This window comes from Oncorhynchus masou, chromosome 9, assembly GCF_036934945.1.
Source record: "Oncorhynchus masou masou isolate Uvic2021 chromosome 9, UVic_Omas_1.1, whole genome shotgun sequence".
NCBI lineage: Eukaryota > Metazoa > Chordata > Actinopteri > Salmoniformes > Salmonidae > Oncorhynchus > Oncorhynchus masou.
The window spans coordinates 7,803,226-7,829,197 of record NC_088220.1 but is presented as its reverse complement, the minus strand read 5'-3'; the positions used below and the strand labels follow the sequence as shown (position 1 = coordinate 7,829,197).

At 43.4% G+C, this 25,972-nt stretch overlaps 1 protein-coding gene across 1 annotated transcript in view; it reads left to right on the top strand.

The window, feature by feature from the left end:
- The window catches only part of LOC135545465 (cationic amino acid transporter 2-like), a 29,526-nt gene extending 4,793 nt beyond the window's left edge, over positions 1–24,733 (top strand). The window contains exons 2-16 of the mRNA XM_064973094.1: positions 255–444; positions 805–838; positions 1,388–1,559; positions 6,774–6,975; positions 13,049–13,204; positions 13,330–13,495; positions 15,196–15,232; positions 15,763–15,826; positions 16,258–16,480; positions 17,170–17,306; positions 19,104–19,206; positions 19,297–19,430; positions 20,370–20,536; positions 20,944–21,052; positions 21,309–24,733. Coding sequence (XP_064829166.1) covers positions 1,392–1,559; positions 6,774–6,975; positions 13,049–13,204; positions 13,330–13,495; positions 15,196–15,232; positions 15,763–15,826; positions 16,258–16,480; positions 17,170–17,306; positions 19,104–19,206; positions 19,297–19,430; positions 20,370–20,536; positions 20,944–21,052; positions 21,309–21,439 — 1,797 coding nt within the window. The 5' untranslated portion in view covers positions 255–444; positions 805–838; positions 1,388–1,391 and the 3' untranslated portion in view covers positions 21,440–24,733. The remainder of the gene's footprint in view (positions 1–254; positions 445–804; positions 839–1,387; positions 1,560–6,773; positions 6,976–13,048; positions 13,205–13,329; positions 13,496–15,195; positions 15,233–15,762; positions 15,827–16,257; positions 16,481–17,169; positions 17,307–19,103; positions 19,207–19,296; positions 19,431–20,369; positions 20,537–20,943; positions 21,053–21,308) is intronic.
- Positions 24,734–25,972: the final 1,239 nt, after the last annotated feature.

Genomic DNA, 25,972 nt, shown 5'->3' with positions numbered 1-25,972 from the left:
ACGTTTTTTGAGAAAAACAAATATTTAGTGTTAAACAAAATCTCTTTCTCTGAGCAACTGTATTAGTATAAAATAAAATAATTTCCAAAATGTTTGGAGCACACAATATAGCTCAGTATATTGATTTATGACATTGATTTTTGCTCACCTTTAAAACAGGGTGTCAATCATTTCATACCCCACTGTATATATTCTCCTTCGAGATAGTGGCATTTAGCTAGCGGATCATTCTCTGGTTCATTCTTCCCCCTCAGTTTTTGTCCTCTCCAATGTAAGGAAGGAGGGAGCAGTGGCCCTACAGAACACCCAGCGGAGAGAGAGAGAGAGAGAGAGAGAGAGAGAGAGAGAGAGAGAGAGAGAGAGAGAGAGAGAGAGAGAGAGCTGAATGGAATGTCTCTGATTCTCAATGTTCCGTCTCAGAACACATGGAACTTCTATCGTAAGGTGAGTACACATTCTATTGATTCACATACCTGCTATTAGATATTACATTCCTCATACATGTTTTTATATGACATATCTGTTTAATTAACATGTATTTACATGACATACTGTAAGTATTTCCTTACATACTTGACTCATTTAGGTTTATCCCATGGATAAAAGTTGTCAAGTTAAGTTTTGGCTAGAGTCGTGAGTCATGTGGCAGGTTAGGACGTAGTTATAGAGCCAGTGGGCATCAGGAGAAAAACAACAAGCAACAGTACTCTTCTGTCAGGCAGGTGATTAAGGAGGAGGCATAACATAATTAAGTGATTGAAGGAAGGAATAATCAACACTATCAATTGTCTCTCCTAAACACAGCACAGCTCTGTAACAGGGAATCACTCACTAACAGGTAAGCAGACAAACAAATATTGATGTATTTATTATTTGGTAGATTAATGATAGTGATTTTGGGCCGTTTTAAAAGAAGACTGCAAACTTGTCACTCAGTGGTGCTGAACTCTTGGAGTTAGCATGCCTTGTGTAAGAATGTTACTGATAGGGACAGTCCATGATAGGGACAGTCCATGATAGGGACAGTCCATGATAGGGACAGTCCATGATAGGGACAGTCCATGGATTTTACCATGGACTTACAAAGAGCACGGTTTGCATATAGAAGACTTCATGAAATACATGGAAACTGATCAAGGTTTATTGATAATGTTTCTGATATTATACCGCTGATCTTTCAAACTGTGGTAAAGACAGACAGCTTTAAATGCATTTTCTTCAATGTAACTTTTGATTTTATTAGAAAGTAATGTTCTTAGACATCATGTCGTCAGGAATGAGTCAGTGTTAGGGTGACCCCCCCCCCGCTGATACCCGTTTCTCTCTCATTACACCCCCCCCTTTCTTCCTCCCACAACCCCTGACCCCTGACCCCTGACCCCAGTAGAAGGATGACCTGCCACTCATTGAGCTCCTTTGTGCGGAGCCTGTCCAGGAGAAAACCTCTGGAGCCTGAGGGAGAGGAGTCCACTTTCAACCGCTGTCTCACCACTCTGGACCTGGTGGCCCTGGGGGTGGGGAGTACCCTGGGGGCAGGGGTCTACGTTCTCTCTGGAGAGGTATGGATACAACTTGTTCTTAGTAAACTCATTTATTTTAACTTGACTTGGTGGCCCTAGGGGTGGGGAGTACCTAGGGGCCGATATATGGATACATCTCTGATCGTTGCGCTTATCATTTTATACTCTTTTTGAACACTTACCTGTCAACACTTTTAATACTGTAACACTTAGCCATATGTAACACTTTAACGTGTAACACTTTAATGTAACATTTTAACGTAACACTTTAATGTAACATTTTAATGTAACAATTTAATCTAACATTTTAACGTAACAATTTAATGTAACAATTTAATGCAACATTTTAATGTAACACTTTAATGTAACAATTTAATGCAACACTTTAATGTAACATTTTAACGTAACAATTGAATGTATCACTTTAATGTAACGTTTCAACGTAACAATTAAATGTATCACTTTAATGTAAGAATTCTACGTAACACTTTATTGTAACACTTTATCGTAACACTTTATCGTAACACTTTAACGTAAAACTTTAACAGACAACTTTAACCTAACCATGTCATGAGTATATCAGGGCCAACTTTAATTTTGTAACAAAACAAATTTAACATGTGCGAATAACAACAGGTTTAATGTAACAACAGGTTTTAATGTAATACAACAGGTGTAGACCTTAATGAAATAACAACAGGTTTTAATGTAACACAGTTTAATGTAACAATTTAATGTAACATACAACAGGTTTAATGTAACACTTTAATGTAACAACTTTAATGTAACAACTTTTAATGTAATACAACAGGTTAGACCTTACAGTGAAATGCTAACAACAGGTGTTTAATGTAATACAACAGGTTTAATGTAACAATACAACAGGTGTAGACCTTACAGTGAAATGCTGAATAAACACTTTAATGTGAACAACAGGTGTTTTAATGTAACAACAGGTGTAGACCTTAATGTGAATACAACAGGTTAGACCTTACAGGGAAATGCTGAATACAACAGGTGTAGACCTTACAGTGAAATTACAACAGGTGTAACCTTACAGTGAAATGCTGAATACAACAGGTTTTACAGTGAAATGCTGAATACAACAGGTTAACCTAATACAACAGGTGTAGACCTTAAGGGAAATGCTGAATACAACAGGTGTAGACCTTACAGGGAAATGCTGAATACAACAGGTGTAGACCTTACAGGGAAATGCTGAATACAACAGGTGTAGACCTTACAGTAAAATGCTGAATACAACAGGTTTAGTGTAAACAGGTGTAGACCTTATGCTGAATACAACAGGTGTAGACCTTATGCTGAATACAACAGTAGACCTTATAAATACAACAGGTAACAGGGAAATGCTGATTGTAGACCTTACAGTGAAATGCTGAATACAACAGGTGTAGACCTTACAGGAAATGCTGAATACAACAGGTGTAGACCTTACAAAATGCTGAATACAACAGGTGTAGACCTTACAGGGAAATGCTGAATACAACAGGTGTAGACCTTACAGTGAAATGCTGAATACAACAGGTGTAGACCTTACAGGGAAATGCTGAATACAACAGGTGTAGACCTTACAGTGAAATGCTGAATACAACAGGTGTAGACCTTACAGGGAAATGCTGAATACAACAGGTGTAGACCTTACAGGGAAATGCTGAATACAACAGGTGTAGACCTTACAGTGAAATGCTGAATACAACAGGTGTAGACCTTACAGTGAAATGCTGAATACAACAGGTGTAGTAGACCTTACAGGGAAATGCTGAATACAACAGGTGTAGAACAGGGAAATGCTGAATACAACAGGTGTAGACCTTACCTTACAGGGAAATGAAATGCTGAATACAACAGGTGTAGACCTTACAGTGAAATGCTGAATACAACAGGTGTACAACAGGTGTAGACCTTAGGTGTAGACCTTACAGTGAAATGCTGAATACAACAGGTGTAGACCTTACAGGTGAAATGCTGAATACAACAGGTGTAGACCTTACAGTGAAATGCTGAATACAACAGGTGTAGACCTTACAGTGAAATGCTGAATGCTGAATACAACAGGTGTAGACCTTACAGTGAAATGCTGAATACAACAGGTGTAGACCTTACAGTGAAATGCTGAATACAACAGGTGTAGACCTTGAAATGCTGAATACAACAGGTGAAATGCTGAATACAACAGGTGTAGACCTTACAGTGAAATGCTGAATACAACAGGTGTAGACCTTACAGGGAAATGCTGAAATGCTGAAATGCTGAATACAACAGGTGTAGTAGACCTTACAGGGAAATGCTGAATACAACAGGTGTAGACCTTACAGGGAAATGCTGAATACAACAGGTGTAGACCTTACAGTGAAATGCTGAATACAACAGGTGTAGACCTTACAGTGAAATGCTGAATACAACAGGTGTAGACCTTACAGGGAAATGCTGAATACAACAGGTGTAGACCTTACAGTGAAATGCTGACTACAACAGGTGCTGAAATGCTGACAAACAGGTGTAGACCTTACAGGGAAATGCTGAATACAACAGGTGTAGACCTTACAGTGAAATGCTGAATACAACAGGTGTAGACCTTACAGGGAAATGCTGAATACAACAGGTGTAGACCTTACAGTGAAATGCTGAATACAACAGGTGTAGACCTTACAGTGAAATGCTGAATATGCTTACAGTGAAATGCTGAATACAACAGGTGTAGTAGACCTTACAGTGAAATGCTGAATACAACAGGTGTAGTAGGCCTTACAGTGAAATGCTGAATACAACAGGTGTAGACCTTACAGGGTAATGCTGAATACAACAGGTGTAGACCTTACAGTGAAATGCTGAATACAACAGGTGTAGACCTTACAGTGAAATGCTGAATACAACAGGTGTAGACCTTACAGTGAAATGCTGAATACAACAGGTGTAGACCTTACAGGGAAATGCTGAATACAGGTGTAACCTTATGAAATGCTGAATACAACAGGTGTAGACCTTACAGGAAATGCTGAATACAACAGGTGTAGACCTTACAATACAACAGGTGTAAATGCTGAATACAACAGGTGTAGTAGACCTCACAGTGAAATGCTGAATACAACAGGTGTAGTAGACCTTACAGGGTAATGCTGAATACAACAGGTGTAGTAGACCTCACAGTGAAATGCTGAATACAACAGGTGTAGTAGACCTTACAGGGTAATGCTGAATACAACAGGTGTAGTAGACCTTACAGTGAAATGCTGAATACAACAGGTGTAGTAGACCTCACAGTGAAATGCTGAATACAACAGGTGTAGTAGACCTCACAGTGTAATGCTGAATACAACAGGTGTAGTAGACCTCACAGTGAAATGCTGAATACAACAGGTGTAGTAGACCTTACAGTGTAATGCTGAATACAACAGATGTAGTAGACCTTACAGTGAAATGCTGAATACAACAGGTGTAGACCTTACAGGGAAATGCTGAATACAACAGGTGTAGACCTTACAGTGAAATGCTGAATACAACAGGTGTAGACCTTACAGGGAAATGCTGAATACAACAGGTGTAGACCTTACAGTGAAATGCTGAATACAACAGGTGTAGACCTTACAGGGTAATGCTGAATACAACAGGTGTAGACCTTACAGGGAAATGCTGAATACAACAGGTGTAGTAGACCTTACAGTGAAATGCTGAATACAACAGGTGTAGACCTTACAGGGAAATACTTACTGACAATCCAGTAACCAACAATGCAGTTTTAAGACAAATAAGTGTTAAGTAAAAAATAAGAAATAAGAGCAGCAGTAAAATAACAATAGCGAGGATATATACAGTGGGTACCGGTACAGTGTCAATGTGAAGGCTATATACAGTGGGTACCAGTACAGAGTCAGTGTGGAGGCTATATACAGGGGGTACCAGTACAGAGTCAATGTGGAGACTATATACAGTGGGTACCAGTACAGAGTCAATGTGGAGACTATATATAGGGGGTACCGGTACAGAGTCAATGTGGAGGCTATATACAGTGGGTACCAGTACAGAGTCAATGTGGAGACTATATATAGGGGGTACCGGTACAGAGTCAATGTGGAGGCTATATACAGAGTCAGAGTCAATGTGGAGACTATATATAGGGGTACTATCAATGTGGAGGCTATATACAGGGGGTACCGGTACAGAGTCAATGTGGAGACTATATACAGGGGGTACCAGTACAGAGTCAATGTGAAGACTATATACAGTGGGTACCGGTACAGTGTCAATGTGAAGGCTATATACAGGGGGTACCGGTACAGAGTCAATGTGGAGGCTATATACAGGAGGTACCGATACAGAGTCAATGTGAAGACTATATACAGGGTGTACTGGTACAGAGTCAATGTGGAGACTATATACAGGGGGTACCGGTACAGAGTCAATGTGAAGACTATATACAGGGTGTACTGGTACAGAGTCAATGTGGAGGCTATATACAGGGGGTACCGGTACAGAGTCAATGTGAAGGCTATATACAGGGGGTACCGGTACAGAGTCAATGTGAAGACTATATACAGGGGGTACTGGTACAGAGTCAATGTGGAGGCTATATACAGGAGGTACCGATACAGAGTCAATGTGGAGGATATATACAGTGGGTACCGGTACAGAGTCAATGTGGAGGCTATATATAGGGGGTACCGGTACAGAGTCAATGTGGAGGATATATACAGTGGGTACCAGTACAGAGTCAATGTGCGGGGGCACGGGTTAGTCGAGGTAATCGAGGTAATAGGTACAGTACATGTAGGTAGAGTTAACGTGACTATGCATAGATGATAAACAGAGAATAGCAGCGTAAAAGGGTGTGAATTCATCAGTTTTTTTGAAAAACTTACCCCAACCAGTGATACACTTCCTCATTCTCGCTGTGCAGTACGCGGTGCTCTGAATAAACATGAACAAGTGCTCCAGAAATAACCAAATATGTCAAACGCTTTCAGTATAGTGATGCAGGTCTCCAGAAGGTGTACACATGAAATTGTAAATAACGCACAATGAGGATGGGGAAGTGAATTGTTGGTAAGTAAAAATACAAAGTGAAATTGCAAAAACAGTGTCTGGACCTTTCTATAATATTTTAGGGAGTTTCCCGAGCCACTGGGCATCTGCATCTGCATTGCTTGCTCTTTAGGGTTTTGGCCTTGTATCTGGAAACTGCTGATATAAAAAGGGATTTATAAATTCTATTTAATTGATAATGATATCTATTAGGTTGCTAGGACGTCGTCAGGTCCCAGCATCATCATATCCTTCTTCATCGCTGCCGTGGCCTCAATCTTTGCCGGCTTGTGCTATGCTGAGTTCGGGGCCCGCGTCCCCAAAACGGGGTCTGCGTATCTGTACAGCTATGTGACGGTGGGAGAGCTACTGGCGTTTATTACCGGATGGAATCTGTTGCTGTCCTACGTCATAGGTAAGATACAACTGCACTTCGTTCTACTTCAGGAGTTTTCCTAACTATGATTTTGGGAGTGAACTATTCCTATGTGATCTACACTCACGGGCCAGTTTATTAGGCACGCCACCCCATTCACGAAAACTGATTTCTCCTATAGATAGTCACGTGGCTGTGGCTTGCTATATAAAGCAGGCAGACGGGCATCGAGGCATTCAGTTACTGATTGTTTGAAGGTTAGAATGGGCAAAACGTGTGACGTAGGCGACTTTGATAATGGTATGATCATCAGGTGTAAGGCGTGCCGGACTCAGTATCTCAGAAACAGCCACCCTCCTGAGCTCCTGAGCACGACAGTGTCTAGGGTTTACCAAGAAGGATGCAACAAACACAAAACATCCCGTCAGAGGCAGTCGTGTGGGTGAAAATTGCTGTTGATGAGAGAGGTCAAAGGAGAATGGCAAGAATCATGCAAGGATACAAAGTGAGAAAAATAAAGATCCAAATATAAAGATCCAGTCCATTTAAAGAATTGTAGGCCCATTACACTTCAGTGTTGTAATGCAAAAATTCTAGCAAAATGTATAGAATTTAAAAGGTATTGTCAGACATTATTCATTCTAATCAGACAGGGTTTTTACATGGACGATACATTGGAGATAATATAAGGCAAGTACCAAAAAAAAATCTGGGAATCCAGGCCTGCTCTTCATAGCAGACTTTGAAAGGGCTTTCGATCAAGTACGACTGGAGTTTATATATAAATGCCTGGAACATTTACATTTTGGAGAATCTCTTATAAAATGGGTTAAAATAATGTATAGTAACCCTAGGTGTAAAATAGTAAAGAATGGCTACTTCTCAGAAAGTTTTAAACTGTCAAGAGGAGTAAAACAAGGTTGTCCACTATCGCTATATCTATTTATTGTGGCCATCGAAATGTTAGCTGTTAAAATCAGATCCAACAATAATATCAAGAGAATAGAAATCCATGGCTTAAAAACAGAGGTGTCATTGTACACTGATGATTCATGTTTTCTTTTAAATCCACAACTAGAATCCCTCCACAGCCTCATATAGGATCTTGATACTTCTTCTAACCTCTCTGGATTACAACCAGATTATGATCAGTTTATTATGTATTGGATCTCACAACAATACTACTTTTAAGATCTTGCTACCATGGAAAGGAAAACACCTGTCCATTTGTGGAAAAATCACCCTGATTAAATCTAGTCATATCCCAGTTTACCCTGATTAACTCTCTAGTCATATCCCAGTTTACCCTGATTAACTCTTTAGTCATATCCCAGTTTACCCTGATTAACTCTTTAGTCATATCCCAGTTTACCCTGATTAACCCTTTAGTCATATCCCATGTTACCCTGATTAACTCTTTAGTCATATCCCATTTTACCCTGATTAACTCTTTAGTCATATCCCAGTTTACCCTGATTAACTCTCTAGTCATATCCCAGTTTACCCTGATTAACTATTTCGTCATATTGCCAGAGTCTATCTAAAGATAGCGAAGGAGTCAGGCGCAGGACACAGATAAGAGTAACAATCACTGATTTACTCAATGCAAAACATAACAAAATCCCGTTCCAAACAAGGACAAAACAGACTCAAAATACAACACACCGGAATACACAAAAGACAATCACGCACAAAACAGGAAGGGAAACCAGAGGGTTAAATAAGGAACATAATTATGAGATGGGGAACCAGCTGTGTAAAACAGACAAAACAAAAGGAAAAATGAAACATGGATCGGTGGCGGCTAGAAAGCCAGTGACGTCGACCGCCGAATGACACCCAAACAAGGAGAGGGAACAACTTCGATGGAAGTCGTGACACATATCCCAGTTTACCTACTGTCTTATGGTCTTACACCTAGCAACCTGCTTTTTAAATTATATGAGAAAAAAATATTCCACTTTATTTGGAACTGCCAGACAAAATTAAACTTAAATTTATATAAAGAATATGAATTCGGAGGGCAGAAATGATTAAATACTAAAGCATTAGACCTCACTGAAGGCTTCAGTCATACAAAAGCTATTCTTAAACTGGTTCTCTAGCAAATTAGTAAGAATTTCTCACTCCATGTTCAAGAAAAGCCTTTTTCCCCTTTATTCAGATTACAACCTCTCACTTTCAGTTATTTAAAAAGGAAATCATCTCCCAAATATCACTATAAATATAAGCCATAGAAAGTTGGTTGCAATTTCAATTTAATCCACCAAAAAAAGGCCGTCATTGTAAATAAGAATTTGTTCTGAACTGACTTGCCTAGTTAAATAATGGTTAAATTAAATTAAAAAACAATAAAAGAAAAGGTATAGTCTTTGTTAATGATATCATAAAGACCACTGGTGCCGTTATGTCACACATGCAGCTAACTAAAAGATGTGTAAATGTCTGCTCTACCCAGAATTACAACCAACTATTTGCAGCATTACCTCAAAAAATGGATGAGGAAAGTGGAAGGGGGATAAGGTAAGACACTGGTCTGTCGGCATTAAAGACCATCATTGGTTTAAGAGAATTGTGATAAATTAAAATATATACCAGGTTCATTTAAGGACCAAAAAAATGATAGCAGTGCCATATAGATGGTAAAATAGTAGGGAAGAGATTTTTTGATGTGCCGATTCCATGGCACATGGTTTTATGAACTGATACGCAAACTTCAAATTTTCCAATTTAAATAATTATTCAGAATTCTTTCAGCCAACAGAATGTTACTTATATGGGGGATACAACCTTCCCCGCTCTGCATATTTTGCTGCGAAGATGCAAAATAATTATATCATTCGTTTTGGTAATATCCATATGTAGCTTGTTTTTGGTCGCAGATTCAGAAATGGTTGAAGAATTGCAATATTTAACTGGAACTAACTCTACAGATAGCACTACTGGGTGATCTGAAAAGTCATAGTCAATCGATCAATAATATAATCATACTTTTAACCAAAATTAACGATCTGTACAAAAATGAGAACTTTTGTGAAACATTAGTTAAAAAATATGTGGCAAAATAAATCCAGTATGGATGTTAAGAGATGTAAGGGGTTGAATGGAGCTGAAGGTTGGGACTAATAACAACTAATAAAACTAGATACCTAATGTAAAACACACTGTGTTCGTAAAAATTATATACAGTGGGGCAAAAAATTATTTAGTCAGCCACCAATTGTGCAAGTTCTCCCACTTAAAAAGATGAGAGAGGCCTGTAATTTTCATCACAGGTACACTTCAACTATGACAGACAAAATGGGAAAAAAATCATCCAGAAAATCACATTGTAGGATTTTTTATGAATTTATTTGCAAATTATGGTGGAAAATAAGTATTTGGTCAACTACAAACAAGCCAGATTTCTGGCTCTCACAGACCTGTAACTTCTTCTCATGGCAGTTAAGTTAGCTGATAATTAAGAGTCTAGATAGTTGGAGTCATCTACCTAAGGTTAACCAATCACATTTTTGCCTAAACGTAACCAATCACATTCATATCTACCCTCTAGGTCGCTCTCCGCGCTCTGGGTATGTACGATATGACACAACACAATAAAATGATGATTCAAAATTCAAAATTCTCTTACCGTTATCTTCTCATGGATGTTTTTTTATTATTATTATTATTTACCTTTATTTAACTAGCCAAGTCAGTTAAGAACAACTTATTTTCAATGACGGCCTAGGAACAGTGGGTTAACTGCCTGTTCAGGGGCAGAACGACAGGTTTGTACCTTGTCAGCTCGGGGATCCAATGCTCTAACCACTAGGCTACCTGCCGCCCCATCTGAATGACACTACGTGATAAAACGATGAGTACTGATTGATGGATTGACTGTGTCGCACTTTACACACTTCTCCATATATGGTTTGAAGATGAAAAATGGCATTTTGACTGATAGCACCGCTTCACTGATAGCACCGCTTCACTGATAGCACCTCTTGACTGATAGCACCTCTTGGCTGATAGCACCTCTTGGCTGATAGCACCGTTTCACTGATAGCACCTCTTGACTGATAGCACCTCTTGGCTGATAGCACCGTTTCACTGATAGCACCGTTTCACTGATAGCACCTCTTGACTGATAGCACCTCTTGGCTGATAGCACCTCTTGGCTGATAGCACCTCATGACTGATAGCACCTCTTGACTGATAGCACCTCATGACTGATAGCACCTCTTGACTGATAGCACCTCATGACTGATAGCACCTCTTGGCTGATAGCACCTCATGACTGATAGCACCACTTGACTGATAGCACCTCTTGACTGATAGCACCTCTTGACTGATAGCACTGCTTGACTGATAGCACCTCTTGGCTGATAGCACTGCTTGACTGATAGCACCTCTTGACTGATAGCACCGCTTGACTGATAGCACCGCTTGACTGATAGCACCTCTTGACTGATAGCACCTCTTGACTGATAGCACCTCTTGACTGATAGCACCGTTTCACTGATAGCACCGTTTCACTGATAGCACCTCTTGACTGATAGCACCTCTTGGCTGATAGCACCTCTTGGCTGATAGCACCTCATGACTGATAGCACCTCTTGACTGATAGCACCTCATGACTGATAGCACCTCTTGACTGATAGCACCTCATGACTGATAGCACCTCTTGGCTGATAGCACCGCTTGACTGATAGCACCTCTTGACTGATAGCACCTCTTGACTGATAGCACCGCTTGGCTGATAGCACCGCTTGACTGATAGCACCTCTTGGCTGATAGCACTGCTTGACTGATAGCACCTCTTGACTGATAGCACTGCTTGACTGATAGCACTGCTTGACTGATAGCACCGCTTGGCTGATAGCACCGTTTGACTGATAGCACCGCTTGACTGATAGCACCTCTTGACTGATAGCACTGCTTGACTGATAGCACCTCTTGACTGATAGCACCTCTTCACTGATCGCACCTCTTGACTGATAGCACTGCTTGACTGATAGCACCTCTTGACTGATAGCACTGCTTGACTGATAGCACCTCTTGACTGATAGCACTGCTTGACTGATAGCACCGCTTACAAAAATAAGTTTTTTCCCACATTTCCTTCTGCTAATTGGGTAACTTTTGCAAAAAGAAAATCTGTCTGAGTTGAGGGAAATTCTGTAAATTAAAAGGACTCTGTTTATTTTGACAGATGAGACGTTGAGGATTATAATAAATACCACTTTGACGTCATTACACCCCTGAGTCCAAATGGGCACTTCACATATCATAAAAACCTCATGTCGCACACAGCGTCAACATTTATGATCACTATGTTTAATGTTACAAGATGACATGGCGTCATACCCTGGGTTGTTCTGAACCGCACCAAAGTGAAGATCTGTTTCTCTGAATTGCCCCGTGAAAGCAATCTAAGATCGTATTTTATAACTTAGCTAGTCATGTTGGCAAAAGAACAAGCTTTCAAATCATGCCCACCTGATTGCGATGTATAATGGGCAGTTTTGGGATTTCATAAACAACAACAGTAATTGTGTGATGGCGAGGATGCAGGGTTGGGTTCCAATCAAAACAACTACACGTCTGCCTGCTCTAGTTACCCAACTGGCAAAGCGACAGTAGGAGAGCTCTAAAAGTACCTTATAGTTGAAGACTATAATTACTGAGAAACTGTGGACACGTCTGTCCACTTGGAGACTCCTCTCACTCAAACGTTTGTAATTTTTCTTTGTCCCACATTTTTCAGGAATATTCTCAACATGTTACTGAATGTATCCAGAGTATTTTCTGATTTCGTTGTCAACAAATGTGGCGAAAAGTACAGTAAACGTAAAACGCGCATAAAATCAACAGTTTAATGTTTGGATACGGTCTGTCAGGTGAACTGTTGTGTCCTCTCACCTTTGGTTTTAATCACTTTCACAGTATCTCTAAACTGTTCCCTTTCAATTGTTACCATGGTTATGCCTATGCTTTTCATGTGTCTTCTGTAAGAGACGTTTGAATTTCGCCCTATCCATAAAAGCCGATTCCCACCAGTGTAAAGGGTTGATTGATTGATCCAGCTATTGTCATATTGGCTAATCTCCTGTCATCATCATCCTGTCAGGGACGTCTAGTGTGGCGAGGGCTTGGAGCGGAACCTTTGATGACCTCATCGGCAACGTCATGGGGAATTTCTTCAAAGAAAACCTTTACATGGGCTTCCCGGGCCTCGCAGAATACCCAGACTTCTTTGCTGCTGGGCTCATTATGCTCCTGGCAGGTAAACTAAATCAGATTGATTGACCGATTGATCACTGGTTGGTTTAACAGCATAGCGACATTAAAACTGTCTGGTACTGATGATGATGATGATGAACACGTTTCACGTGTTTCTGTCCTGTGAAGGTCTGCTGGCCTTTGGTGTCCAGGAATCGGCAATAGTCAACAAGATCTTCACGGCCGTCAACATCCTGGTGCTTCTGTTTGTCATTGTAGCGGGCGTTGTCAAGGGAGACGTCGGTAACTGGCAGATCAGTCAGGAGGAGCTCATCAACGCGACAGCGGAATTACAGTACGCAACCATGTTTCATTACAATACATGAGATAGCCTTCATCATACCAAACTTGCTAGAAACTTCAGTGGTTGTTGAACACATTTCTACTGGCAAATGTGTGTGAGCGTGTTATAGCCGTTGTATTAGCAGGAAATATTAGCGTGAATCTTTCAACCGAGATTTCTGGAAAACCAGGGAAGATTGGGAAAGTTACTAGAATTTTGCAACCCTATATATATATATATATATATATATATATATACAGTTGAAGTCGGAAGTTTACATACACTTAGGTTGGAGTCATTAAAACTCGTTTTTCAACCACTCCACACATTTCTTGTTAACAAACTATAGTTTTGGCAAGTCGGTTAGGACATCTACTTTGTGCATGACACGTCACTTTGTGCATGACAAGTCATATTCCAACAATTGTTTACAGACAGATTATTTCACTTATAATTCTCTGTATCACAATTCCAGTGGGCCACAAGTTTACATACACTAAGTGACTGTGACCTATTGTGACCTCTCTAGGAACCTAACTTCTACAGTCAGTGCATTGGGAAAGTATTCAGACCCTTGACTTTTTCCACATTTTGTTACGTTACAGTCTTATTCTACAATGGATTAAATAATGTTTATTTCCCTCATCAATCTACACACAACCTCCCATAATGACAAAGCAAAAACAAGTTTTTAGAAATGCTTGCTAAGTTAAAAAAAAACAAACAACCTAAATATCAACATTTACATAAGTATTTTGATATTTTACTTGAGTCTTCTTGACGCTACACGCTTGGTACACCTGTGTTTGGAGAGTTTCTCTCATTCTTCTCTGCAGATCCTCTCAAGCTCTGTCAGGTTGGATGTGGAGCGTTGCTGCACAGCTATTTCCAGGTCTCTCCAGAAATGTTAGATCGGGATAAAGTCCGGCCTCTGGCTGGGTCACTCAAGGACATTCAGAGACTTGATCCGAAGCCACACCTGCGTTGTCTTGGCTGTGTGTTTAGGATCGTTGTCCTGTTGGAAGGCGAACCTTCGTCCCAGTCTGAGGTCCTGAGTGCTCTGGAGCAGGTTTTCATCAAGGATCGCTCTGTACTTTTCTCTGTTCATCTTTGCATCGATCCTGACTAGTCTCCCAGTCCCTGCCACTGAAAAACATCCCCACAGCATGATGCTGCCACCACCATGCTTCACCGTAGGGATAGTGCTAGGTTTCCCCTAGACATGAGGCTTGGCATTCAGGCCAAAGAGTTCAATCTTGTTTTCATCAGACCAGTGAATCTTGTTTCTCAGGGTCTGAGGGTCCTTTAGGTGCCTTTTGGCAAACACCAGCAGGCTACCATGTGCCTTTTACTGAGGAATGGCTTGTTTTGGTACCCTTCCCCAGATCTGTGCCTCGACACAATCCTGTATCTGAGCTCTACGGACAATTATTTCCACCTCACGGTTTGGTTTTGTCTCTGACATACACTGTCACCTGTGGCACCTTATATAGACATGTGCCTTTCCAAATCATGTCCAGTCAATATCATTTACCACAGGTGGACTCCAATCAAGTTGTAGAAACATGTCAAGGATGATCAATGGAAACAGGATGCACCTGAGCTCAATTTTGAGTCTCATTGCAAAATGGTCTGAATACTTATGTAAATAAGGTATTTCTGTTTTATCTCTCATCGTTTTGCAAACATTTCCTGTATTGTGACCTCTTCAGAAACCTAACCTCTCCAGTCAACGTGACCAGTATCTATGTCCTGTATTGTGACCTCCACAGTCAACGTGACCAGTATATATGTCCTGTATTGTGACCTCTACAGTCAACGTGACCAGTATCTATGTCCTGTATTGTGACCTCTACAGTCAAAGTGACCAGTCCTGTATTGTGACAGTCCTAACCTCTCCAGTCAACGTGACCAGTATCTATGTCCTGTATTGTGACCTCCAGTCCAGGAACCTAACCTCTATATGTCAGTCAACGTGACCAGTATCTATGTCCTGTATTGTGACCTCTCCAGGATGTGACCAGTATATATGTCCTGTATTGGAACCTTCTCAACGTGACCAGTATATATGTCCTGTATTGTGACCTCTACAGTCAACGTGACCAGTATCTATGTCCTGTACGGACTAGTATATATGTCCTGTATTGTGACCTCTCCAGTCAACGTGACCAGTATATATGTCCTGTATTGTGACCTCTACAGGAACCTAACCTCTACAGTCAACGTGACCTCTACAGTCAACGACAATCTCTGGAGCCGCTACCTGTCAACGTGACCAGTATCTACGCGGTTTTGACGGGACAATCTCTGGAGCCGTAGGCTTCGACTGCATCGCCACAACAAGTAGGCCAACCTGCTTTGATCTTTGAACATGCACAGAGACACTAACCTATATACACCAGAAACATTAATAAAGCCAAGCTTTGTCCATACAGTATCTTTGGTAATGTCTACTCTACTCAGAATACTTTTTGGGGTGAATGTTTAGGCATATTGTAACAGTCGATATTCTTCATGATTAAACTTTGCCTGCTTGCTTAATTGATCGATATTGGCTGATTGATCGACTGATTGACCATTCTACTGACGTCGCTGATTAGAGGAGATTGTCACAGGCTATACAAACATCGCTGATTCACAAATATTCTCAACCATTATCAGATACAGCCTAACAGATCGTAATATCAATCAACCCCAATCGACTTATGGACTGATTGATTGACAGCGCTTCATTCATTCATTCATTCATTCATTCATTCATTGTCTCTCTCCAGGTGAGGAGGTGAAGAACCCTCAGAAGTCCATCCCGCTGGGCATCGTGGCGTCTCTCCTCATTTGTTTCCTGGCCTACTTCGCCGTGTCGGCAGCCCTCACTCTGATGATGCCCTACTACATGCTGAATGTTAACAGCCCGCTGCCCGTGGCCTTCATGCACATCGGCTGGGGGCCCGCCAAGTATGTGGTGGCTGTCGGCTCGCTCTGCGCCCTCTCCACCAGGTAGGTAGGAGAACATGTGAAGTCCCTGGTCGATGATGTCACCAGGCGTCATTACGGTTAGTCAGTTGGCCGGTTTGTCTCTGTCTGTCTGTCTGTCTGTCTGTCTGTCTGTCTGTCTGTCTGTCTGTCTGTCTGTCTGCCTGTCTGTCTGTCTGTCTGTCTGTCTGTCTGTCTGTCTGTCTGTCTGCCTGCCTGCCTGCCTGCCTGCCTGCCTGTCTGTCTGTCTGTCTGTCTGTCTGTCTGTCTTTTTCTCTCTCAGCCGGTCTCTGTCTGTCTGTCTGTCTGTCTGTCTGTCTGTCTGTCTGTCTGTCTGTCTGTCTCTCAGCCGGTCTCTGTCTGTCTGTCTGTCTGTCTGTCTGTCTGTCTGTCTGTCTGTCTGTCTGTCTGTCTGTCTGTCTGTCTGTCTGTCTGTCTGTCTCCAATCTAAAAGGAGATAAACCATAGTTACCAGGATTCAAATGATTTGTAAATCTGGCCTCGTGTTCTGTTGTTAAAGCTGTTCTGCTGAGATTGTAACGTGGTCCTGTGCTGAGTCTGCATGCCAAATGGCACCCTTATCTCTTTATAGTGCACTACCCTATTGGCCCTGGTCAAACGTAGTGCACTATATAGGGAATAGGGTGCCATTTGGGGCATAAACCTGAGACTGTAACATGTCTGATGGCTCTCTGTGTCTGTCTCCTGTACAGTCTGTTGGGTTCCATGTTCCCTATGCCCCGCGTGCTGTTTGCTATGGCCAGAGACGGCCTCCTCTTCAAGCCCCTCAGCAAGGTCAGCGCCAGACAAAGTCCTGTCATCGCTACCCTCTCCTCCGGGGTCGTAGCAGGTAACACCCCATCCCTCTCTATCTCTCTCTCTACCCTCTCCTCCGGGGTCGTAGCAGGTAACACCCCATCCCTCTCTATCGCTCTCTCTACCCTCTCCTCTGGGGTCGTAGCAGGTAACATCCCATCCCTCTCTATCTCTCTCTCTCTACCCTCTCCTCCAGGGTCGTAGCAGGTAACACCCCATCCCTCTCTATCTCTCTCTCTACCCTCTCCTCCGGGGTCGTAGCAGGTAACACCCCATCCCTCTCTATCTCTCTCTCTCTACCCTCTCCTCCAGGGTCGTAGCAGGTAACACCCCATCCCTCTCTATCTCTCTCTCTACCCTCTCCTCCGGGGTCGTAGCAGGTAACACCCCATCCCTCTCTATCTCTCTCTCTACCCTCTCCTCCAGGGTCGTAGCAGGTAACACCCCATCCCTCTCTATCTCTCTCTCTACCCTCTCCTCCAGGGTCGTAGCAGGTAACACCCCAACCCTCTCTATCTCTCTCTCTACCCTCTCCTACGGGGTCGTAGCAGGTAACACCCCAACCCTCTCTATCTCTCTCTCTACCCTCTCCTCCAGGGTCGTAGCAGGTAACACCCCATCCCCATCCCTCTCTATCTCTCTCTACCCTCTCCTCCAGGGTCGTAGCAGGTAACACCCCATCCCTCTCTATCCCTCTCTCTACCCTCTCCTCCGGGGTCGTAGCAGGTAACACCCCATCCCTCTCTATCTCTCTCTCTACCCCATCCCTCTCCTCCGGGTCGTAGCAGGTAACACCCCATCCCTCTCTATCTCTCTCTCTACCCTCTCCTCCGGGGTCGTAGCAGGTAACACCCCATCCCTCTCTATCTCTCTCTCTACCCTCTCCTCCGGGGTCGTAGCAGGTAACACCCCATCCCTCTCTATCTCTCTCTCTACCCTCTCCTCCAGGGTTGTAGCAGGTAACACCCCATCCCTCTCTATCTCTCTCTCTACCCTCTCCTCCAGGGTCGTAGCAGGTAACACCCCAACCCTCTCTCTCTCTCTACCCTCTCCTCCAGGGTCGTAGCAGGTAACACCCCAACCCTCTCTATCTCTCTCTCTACCCTCTCCTCCAGGGTCGTAGCAGGTAACACCCCATCCCTCTCTATCTCTCTCTCTACCCTCTCCTCCGGGGTCGTAGCAGGTAACACCCCATCCCTCTCTATCTCTCTCTCTACCCTCTCCTCCGGGGTCGTAGCAGGTAACACCCCATCCCTCTCTAACACTCTCTCTCTCTACTCTCCTCCAGGGTCGTACCACCCCATCCCTCCTCCTCCAGGGTCGTAGCAGGTAACACCCCATCCCTCTCTATCTCTCTCTCTACCCTCTCCTCCAGGGTCGTAGCAGGTAACACCCCATCCCTCTATCCCTCTCCTCAGGGTCTATCTCCTCTCCCCTCCCTCCAGGGTCGTAGCAGGTAACACCCCATCCCTCTCTATCTCTCTCTCTACCCTCTCCTCCGGGGTCGTAGCAGGTAACACCCCATCCCTCTCTATCTCTCTCTCTACCCTCTCCTCCAGGGTCGTAGCAGGTAACACCCCAACCCTCTCTATCTCTCTCTCTACCCTCTCCTCCAGGGTCATAGCAGGTAACACCCCATCCCCTCTCTCTCTCTCTCTACCCTCTCCTCCAGGGTCGTAGCAGGTAACACCCCAACCCTCTCTATCTCTCTCTCTGGTTCTCTTTCTCTCGTAGAGATATGAAGAGTTTGTTGTGTTTTTGCTTATGATATGTTTTGTGTGATGATTTATCTACGGTAAATACTTGAATGCGTGTTTGTTTTCTTTTCCAGCGATAATGGCCCTGGTGTTTGACCTGAAAGCTTTGGTTGATATGATGTCAATTGGGACACTCTTTGCCTATACACTTGTGGCCATATGCATTCTTATACTTAGGTGAGTATTTCCCAAATATCCAAACTTAGATAAACAGCCATCGTCTATTTAGCTAAATAAAAGGTACTAAGTTGACTTTGTAACATCTAGGTACCAAGAGACCCAATCAGAAAACTCAGATCTCCAGATCATTGAATCAAGCACCAGGTTTGGTTGTCTCAAACCACCATCATTTCCAACATCGGGCACCTCGAAAACAGTCACAAGTTTGACTGTCTTTTCTGGTAGGCATAACGCTTTGACAAGAAATCTCCAATCAATCTGTCTTTAAAGTTGACAAGTAATATTATTCAAAGATTGTCTACATTTTAAAGGTGCTGTAGTATCTGCAATGGGACATTATGTAGCCTTCTCTGTTCAGTTGTTCTTCTCTCACCCCCTTCCTCTCTCTGTTCAGTTGTTCTTCTCTCTCTCTGTTCAGTTGTTCTTCTCTCACCCCTTCCTCTCTCTCTCTGTTCAGTTGTTTTTCTCTCACCCCCTTCCTCTCTCTCTCTGTTCAGTTGTTCTTCTCTCACCCCCTTTCTCTCTCTGTTCAGTTGTTCTTCTCTCTCTCTGTTCAGTTGTTCTTCTCTCACCCCCTTTCTTCTCTCTCTGTTCAGTTGTTCTTCTCTCACTCCCTTCCTCTCTGTTCAGTTGTTCTTCTCTCACTCCCTTCCTCTCTCTGTTCAGTTGTTCTTCTCTCACCCCCTTTCCTCTCTCTCTGTTCAGTTGTTCTTCTCTCACCCCCTTCCTCTCTCTGTTCAGTTGTTCTTCTCTCTCTCTGTTCAGTTGTTCTTCTCTCACCCCCTTCCTCTCTCTGTTCAGTTGTTCTTCTCTCACACCTTTCCTCTCTCTCTCTGTTCAGTTGTTCTTCTCTCACCCCCTTCCTCTCTCTCTCTGTTCAGTTGTTCTTCTCTCACTCCATTCCTCTCTGTTCAGTTGTTCTTCTCTCACTCCCTTCCTCTCTCTCTCTGTTTAGTTGTTCTTCTCTCACCCCCTTCCTCTCTCTGTTCAGTTGTTCTTCTCTCACTCCCTTCCTCTCTCTGTTCAGTTGTTCTTCTCTCACTCCCTTCCTCCCTGATCAGTTATTCTTCTCTCACCCCTTCCTCTTCCTCTCTCTCTCTCTCTCTCTCTCTCTCTCTCTCTCTCTCTCTCTCTCTCTCTCTCTCTCTCTCTCTCTCCAGTGGTGTGTGTATGCGGTCTGTGCGTCCTGCTGACCCAGGCGATAGATGCTATACAGCGGCAGGAGATCTGGAGCATGGTGTGTGTGTCCATAGTAGCCTTCATCCTCCTGGTCCTCGTCATCGTCATCTGGAGGCATCCACAGAACCAAGCCAAGGCTGCTTTCATGGTGAGAAGCACTGTCGGAAGATGGACACCTGCATATAAAGAACGTTAATCACAGGCTATTGAAACATCGCTGATTAGAGGACATTATCACAGGCTATTGAAACATCGCTGATTAGAGGACATTATCACAGGCTATTGAAACATCGCTGATTAGAGGACATTATCACAGGCTATTGAAACATCGCTGATTAGAGGACATTATCACAGGCTATACAAACATCGCTGATTCACAAATATTATCAACCATTATCAGATGCAGCCTAACCGATCGTAATATCAAATCAACCCCAAATGTGTTTGAACTCCAGAATGTTTACCTTTGGGCCCGGGACCCTGTGTGGTACATTGTTTGTGTCTTTATGTTGACATTTCAGTAGAGTTCTCTTACCCCCTGCCGTCTGCCCCCAGGTGCCCTTCCTGCCCGTGCTGCCGGTAGTCAGTGTGTTCGTCAACGTCTACCTGATGGTGCAGTTAGGAGGAGACACCTGGATGAGATACGCCATCTGGATGGCCGTAGGTAAGTATTCTACCCAATTATACATGTCACAAGCACTAAACTGGGAGGCTGGTGGGGATGGATGGGTCTTTTTCTATCTATCTGACCTGATATCAATAGGAGTGTGGGTTGTTTATTAAAGTTGGTTGGAGGCTATACAGGATGTCAGAGGGTTGAGGGGGGGGGTTCTCTCTGATCTCTCTCTCTCTCTTTCTACCCCCTCTCTCTCTCTCTCTCTGATCTCTCTCTCTCGCTCTCTGTGTATGTCTGTCTGTAGGGTTCCTCATCTACTTTGGTTATGGGATCCGTAACAGCGTTCAGAAGCAGAGGAACCAAACCCGCCAGGTGGAGATTGAGACCATCAGCGGTGTGACAAAGAAGGAGGCCTACAAAGAAGACAGATTCTGAGGCTGAATGGGAAGGACAACACAGGAGTGGAGAGAATAGGAGAGGAGAAGAGAGGACATAGGAGCGAGAGACAGGACAGGACAGGAGCTGACAGGACAGGACAGGAGCTGAAAGGACAGGACAGGAGCTGACAGGACAGGACGGGAGCTGACAGGACAGGACAGGACGGGAGCTGACAGGACAGGACAGGAGCTGACAGGACAGGACAGGACAGGACGGGAGCTGACAGGACGGGAGCTGACACGACAGGATAGGACGGGAGCTGACAGGACAGGACTGGAGCTGACAGGACAGGACTGCAGCTGACAGGACAGGACAGGACTGGAGCTGACAGGACAGGACAGGACGGGAGCTGACAGGACGGGAGCTGACACGACAGGATAGGACGGGAGCTGACAGGACAGGACTGGAGCTGACAGGACAGGACTGCAGCTGACAGGACAGGACAGGACTGGAGCTGACAGGACAGGACAGGACTGCAGCTGACAGGACAGGACAGGACTGGAGCTGACAGGACAGGACAGGAGCTGGCAGGACAGAGAAGGTCTGGAGAGAGAGATATTTACTGTCACTTTTTATTGTTTATTTCACTTTTGTTTATCCATTTCACTTGCTTTGGCAATGTAAACATACTGTATGTTTCCCCATGCCAATAAAGCCCCTTGAATTGAATAGAGAGAGTTAGAGAGAGAGAGAGAGAGAGAGATGTTCTGATGCTACATTGTGTATTTAAGAGAATTCCTGTCTACAGTAAAACTAAAGGCTGGTTTATACTGTCTGTACACTAGAATTCAACAAGTGTAGTTGGTCCAAACAACATTTCATTTATAACCATTATGTCTGTACATAATTTCCATCATTTACAAACATCCAAATAATGTATTTTATAAGGAGACATCGTGGTGGTTTCTCATTGTTTTTGTCATACAGTATTCATATAGACAAGATTTGGTTATGGTGGTTTAGAGGTCGCGAGGTCATCTACCTCTGCATCTGTTGCTGTTGTAAGAGTTGAAAACGTGGCGATGACCTCACTATCTCTCTGTGCATTTAGTCCGAGGCCAATAGGAAACATCGTCTGAACAACAATGTCAACTATTGTAACAAGCTCTAACAAACGCATCAGATGTAACACATTCCCATGACAACAGGATGAGGGAAAAGAGTGTTTTGCTGAGCAGGAAAAGCAGTTTGCCGAAAGCAAGAACGACTTCCTCCACACTCCAGGCGTATTCGTGTGCTTGCTGACCGAGTTGTTTGAGAAAAAAAGTCACCTTGATAACTATTTATACATTTTGAGCTATGACCACATAAAACACAACGCATTTATAGAGATTTACAATGTGAGATTTTTCAGAATAGTCCTGCTCTTCAACTGTTTATGCTTGTCATCAAAAACAGCAAGGGACCTTCATCAAAAAAAGTTATTCAACTTTTTTTAACTAGGAAAGTCAGTTAAGAACAACTTCTTACTTTCAATGATGGCCTAGGAACAGTGGGTTAACTGCCTGTTCAGGAGTAGAACAACATATTTGTACCTTGTCAGCTCAGGGGTTTGAACTTACAACCTTCCAGGTTGCTGCTCCAATGCTATAACCACTAGGCTACCCTGCCACCCCTCTGTTTTTAACTTATTCTACTACCATAAAAATTAATAGTGGTCAGTTGAAGCACACACAACAATGTTTTCTTCAGGAAAATTGCCCTATTTATATAGAGTATGTTGGAGTCCATTCAACCAGTTGGAGTTGGAGTCCATTCAACCAGTTGGAGTTGGAGTCCATTCAACCAGTTGGAGTTGGAGTCCATTCAACCAGTTGGAGTTGGAGTCCATTAAACCAGTTGGAGTTGGAGTCCATTCAACCAGTTGGAGTTGGAGTCCATTCAACCAGTTGGAGTTGGAGTCCATTCAACCAGTTGGAGTTGGAGTCCATTCAATCAGTTGGAGTTGGAGTCCATTCAACCAGTTGGAGTTGGAGTCCATTCAACCAGTTGGAGTCCATTCAATCAGTTGGAGTTGGAGTCCATTCAATCAGTTGGAGTTGGAGTCCATTCAACCACTTGGAGTTGAGCTTTCTGTTTCTTCTTCTCACCTGTGAACTAACATGTGACTGACGGTGTGACTGTGACTGACGGTGTGACTGTGACTGATGGTGTGACTGTGACTGATGGTGTGACTGTGACTGACGGTGTGACTGTGACTGACAGTGTGACTGTGACTGACAGTGTGACTGTGACTGACGGTGTGACTGTGACTGACGGTGTGACTGTGACTGACGGTGTGACTGACGGTGGGACTGTGACTGACGGTGTGACTGACGGTGTGTGACTGACGGTGTGTGACTGACGGTGTGACTGTGACTGACGGTGTGTGATTGACGGTGTGACTGACGGTGTGACTGTGACTGACGGTGTGTGACTGACGGTGTGACTGTGACTGACGGTGTGTGACTGATGGTGTGACTGTGACTGATGGTGTGACTGTGACTGACGGTGTGACTGTGACTGAAGGTGTGACTGTGACTGACGGTGTGTGACTGACGGTGTGTGACTGACGGTGTGACTGTGGCTGACGGTGTGACTGTGACTGACGGTGTGACTGTGATTGACGGTGTGTGACTGACGGTGTGTGACTGACGGTGTGACTGTGACTGACGGTGTGTGATTGACGGTGTGACTGACGGTGTGACTGTGACTGACGGTGTGTGACTGATGGTGTGACTGTGACTGACGGTGTGACTGTGACTGACGGTGTGACTGAGACTGATGGTGTGACTGTGACTGACGGTGTGTGACTGACGGAGTGTGACTGACGGTGTGACTGTGACTGACGGTGTGACTGTGACTGACGGTGTGACTGACTGTGTGACTGTGACTGACGGTGTGTGATTGACGGTGTGACTGACGGTGTGACTGTGACTGATGGTGTGTGATTGACGGTGTGACTGACGGTGTGACTGTGATTGTGACTGACGGTGTGACTGACGGTGTGTTAAAGTTCACATACTCACTGCTTTACCCTACTTGTCATTGTCCTGGCAATAATAGATGAAGCAAGTGAGTTTTAAATCAGAGAAAGATTTCTTTCTCCATTTCTTAGGATTCAGTTTTTATACATGTATTATAATGTTAACAGGTGTACATATAGAATGTCCAAATGATGAAAAATCGTATTTTGAATTAAAATAAATGTCTAGTACATAGCTTATTTTAAGATTGTAACAAGATATTCTATTGTTTCATAATGTAAATAGAAGAATGTATACAGTGACATAATGCAAATGTCTCCCAAATAAACTTGATCATGTTCCATTTTGGTCAAAGTCTTCTCATTGGTCAATTTCTTCTCATTGGTCATAGTCTTCTCACTCGTCAAAGTCTTCTCATTGGTCAAAGTCTTCTCAATGGTCAACTTCTTCTCATTGGTCATAGATTTCTCACTCGTCAAAGTCTTCTCAATGGTCAACTTCTTCTCACTGGTCAACTTCTTCTCACTGGTCACAGCCTTCTCACTTGTCAGAGCCTTCTTATTGGTCAGAGCCTTCTCACTTGTCAGAGCCTTCTTATTGATCAGAGCCTTCTCACTTGTCAGAGCCTTCTTATTGATCAGAGCCTTCTCATTGGTCAAACCCTTCTCACTGGTCAGAGCCTTCTCATTGGTCAAACCCTTCTCACTGGTCAGAGCCTTCTCATTGGTCAAACATTTCTCACTGGTCAGAGCCTTCTCATTGGTCAAACCCTTCTCACTGGTCAGAGGCTTCTCATTGGTCAAAGCCTTTTCACTGGTCAGAGCCTTCTCATTGGTCAAAGCCTTTTCACTGGTCAGAGCCTTCTTATTGGTCAAAGCCTTCTCACTGGTCAGAGCCTTCTCATTGGTCAAAGTCTTTTCACTGGTCAGAGCCTTCTCATTGGTCAAAGCCTTTTCACTGGTCAGAGCCTTCTCACTGGTCAGAGCCTTCTCACAAGGGTCATTAATAAACTGTAACACACATTTTTTCCCTTGACCAAGCCGGTGATGAAGGCAGTGCTAAGCTGGGATAAAGAGCTTGTATACTTGCATCCCAAATTGTACCCTATTCCCTATATAGTGCATTACTTTTGACTGGGGCCTATAGGGCTCTGGTCAAAAGTAGTGCACTATATAGGGAATAGGGTGCAATTTGGGACATGGTCATAGCGGGCCACTTACCACTCTGTGTTCATGGAGAACAATAGAATCATTGACATGTTGTTACCTAGGCCATGCCATAATCATGGCTGAGCAAGTCATTCCCTTAAGCAAGGTTTAGCGCACTCACACAGCACACAGACCTCTAGACCAGAGGTACAGTAGAGTTAATTAAGCACCATATTAGATACAGTACATTCCAATACTCTACTATTTACCTACACCATACAGGATACGTTTGTTACCTGGCCATAGAGAGGCTTTTATTCTCTATTTTGGTTAGGCCAGGGTGTGACTAGGGTGGGCATTCTAGTTTCTTTATTTCTATATTTTCTATTTCTTTGTTTTTGGCTGAGTGTGGTTCC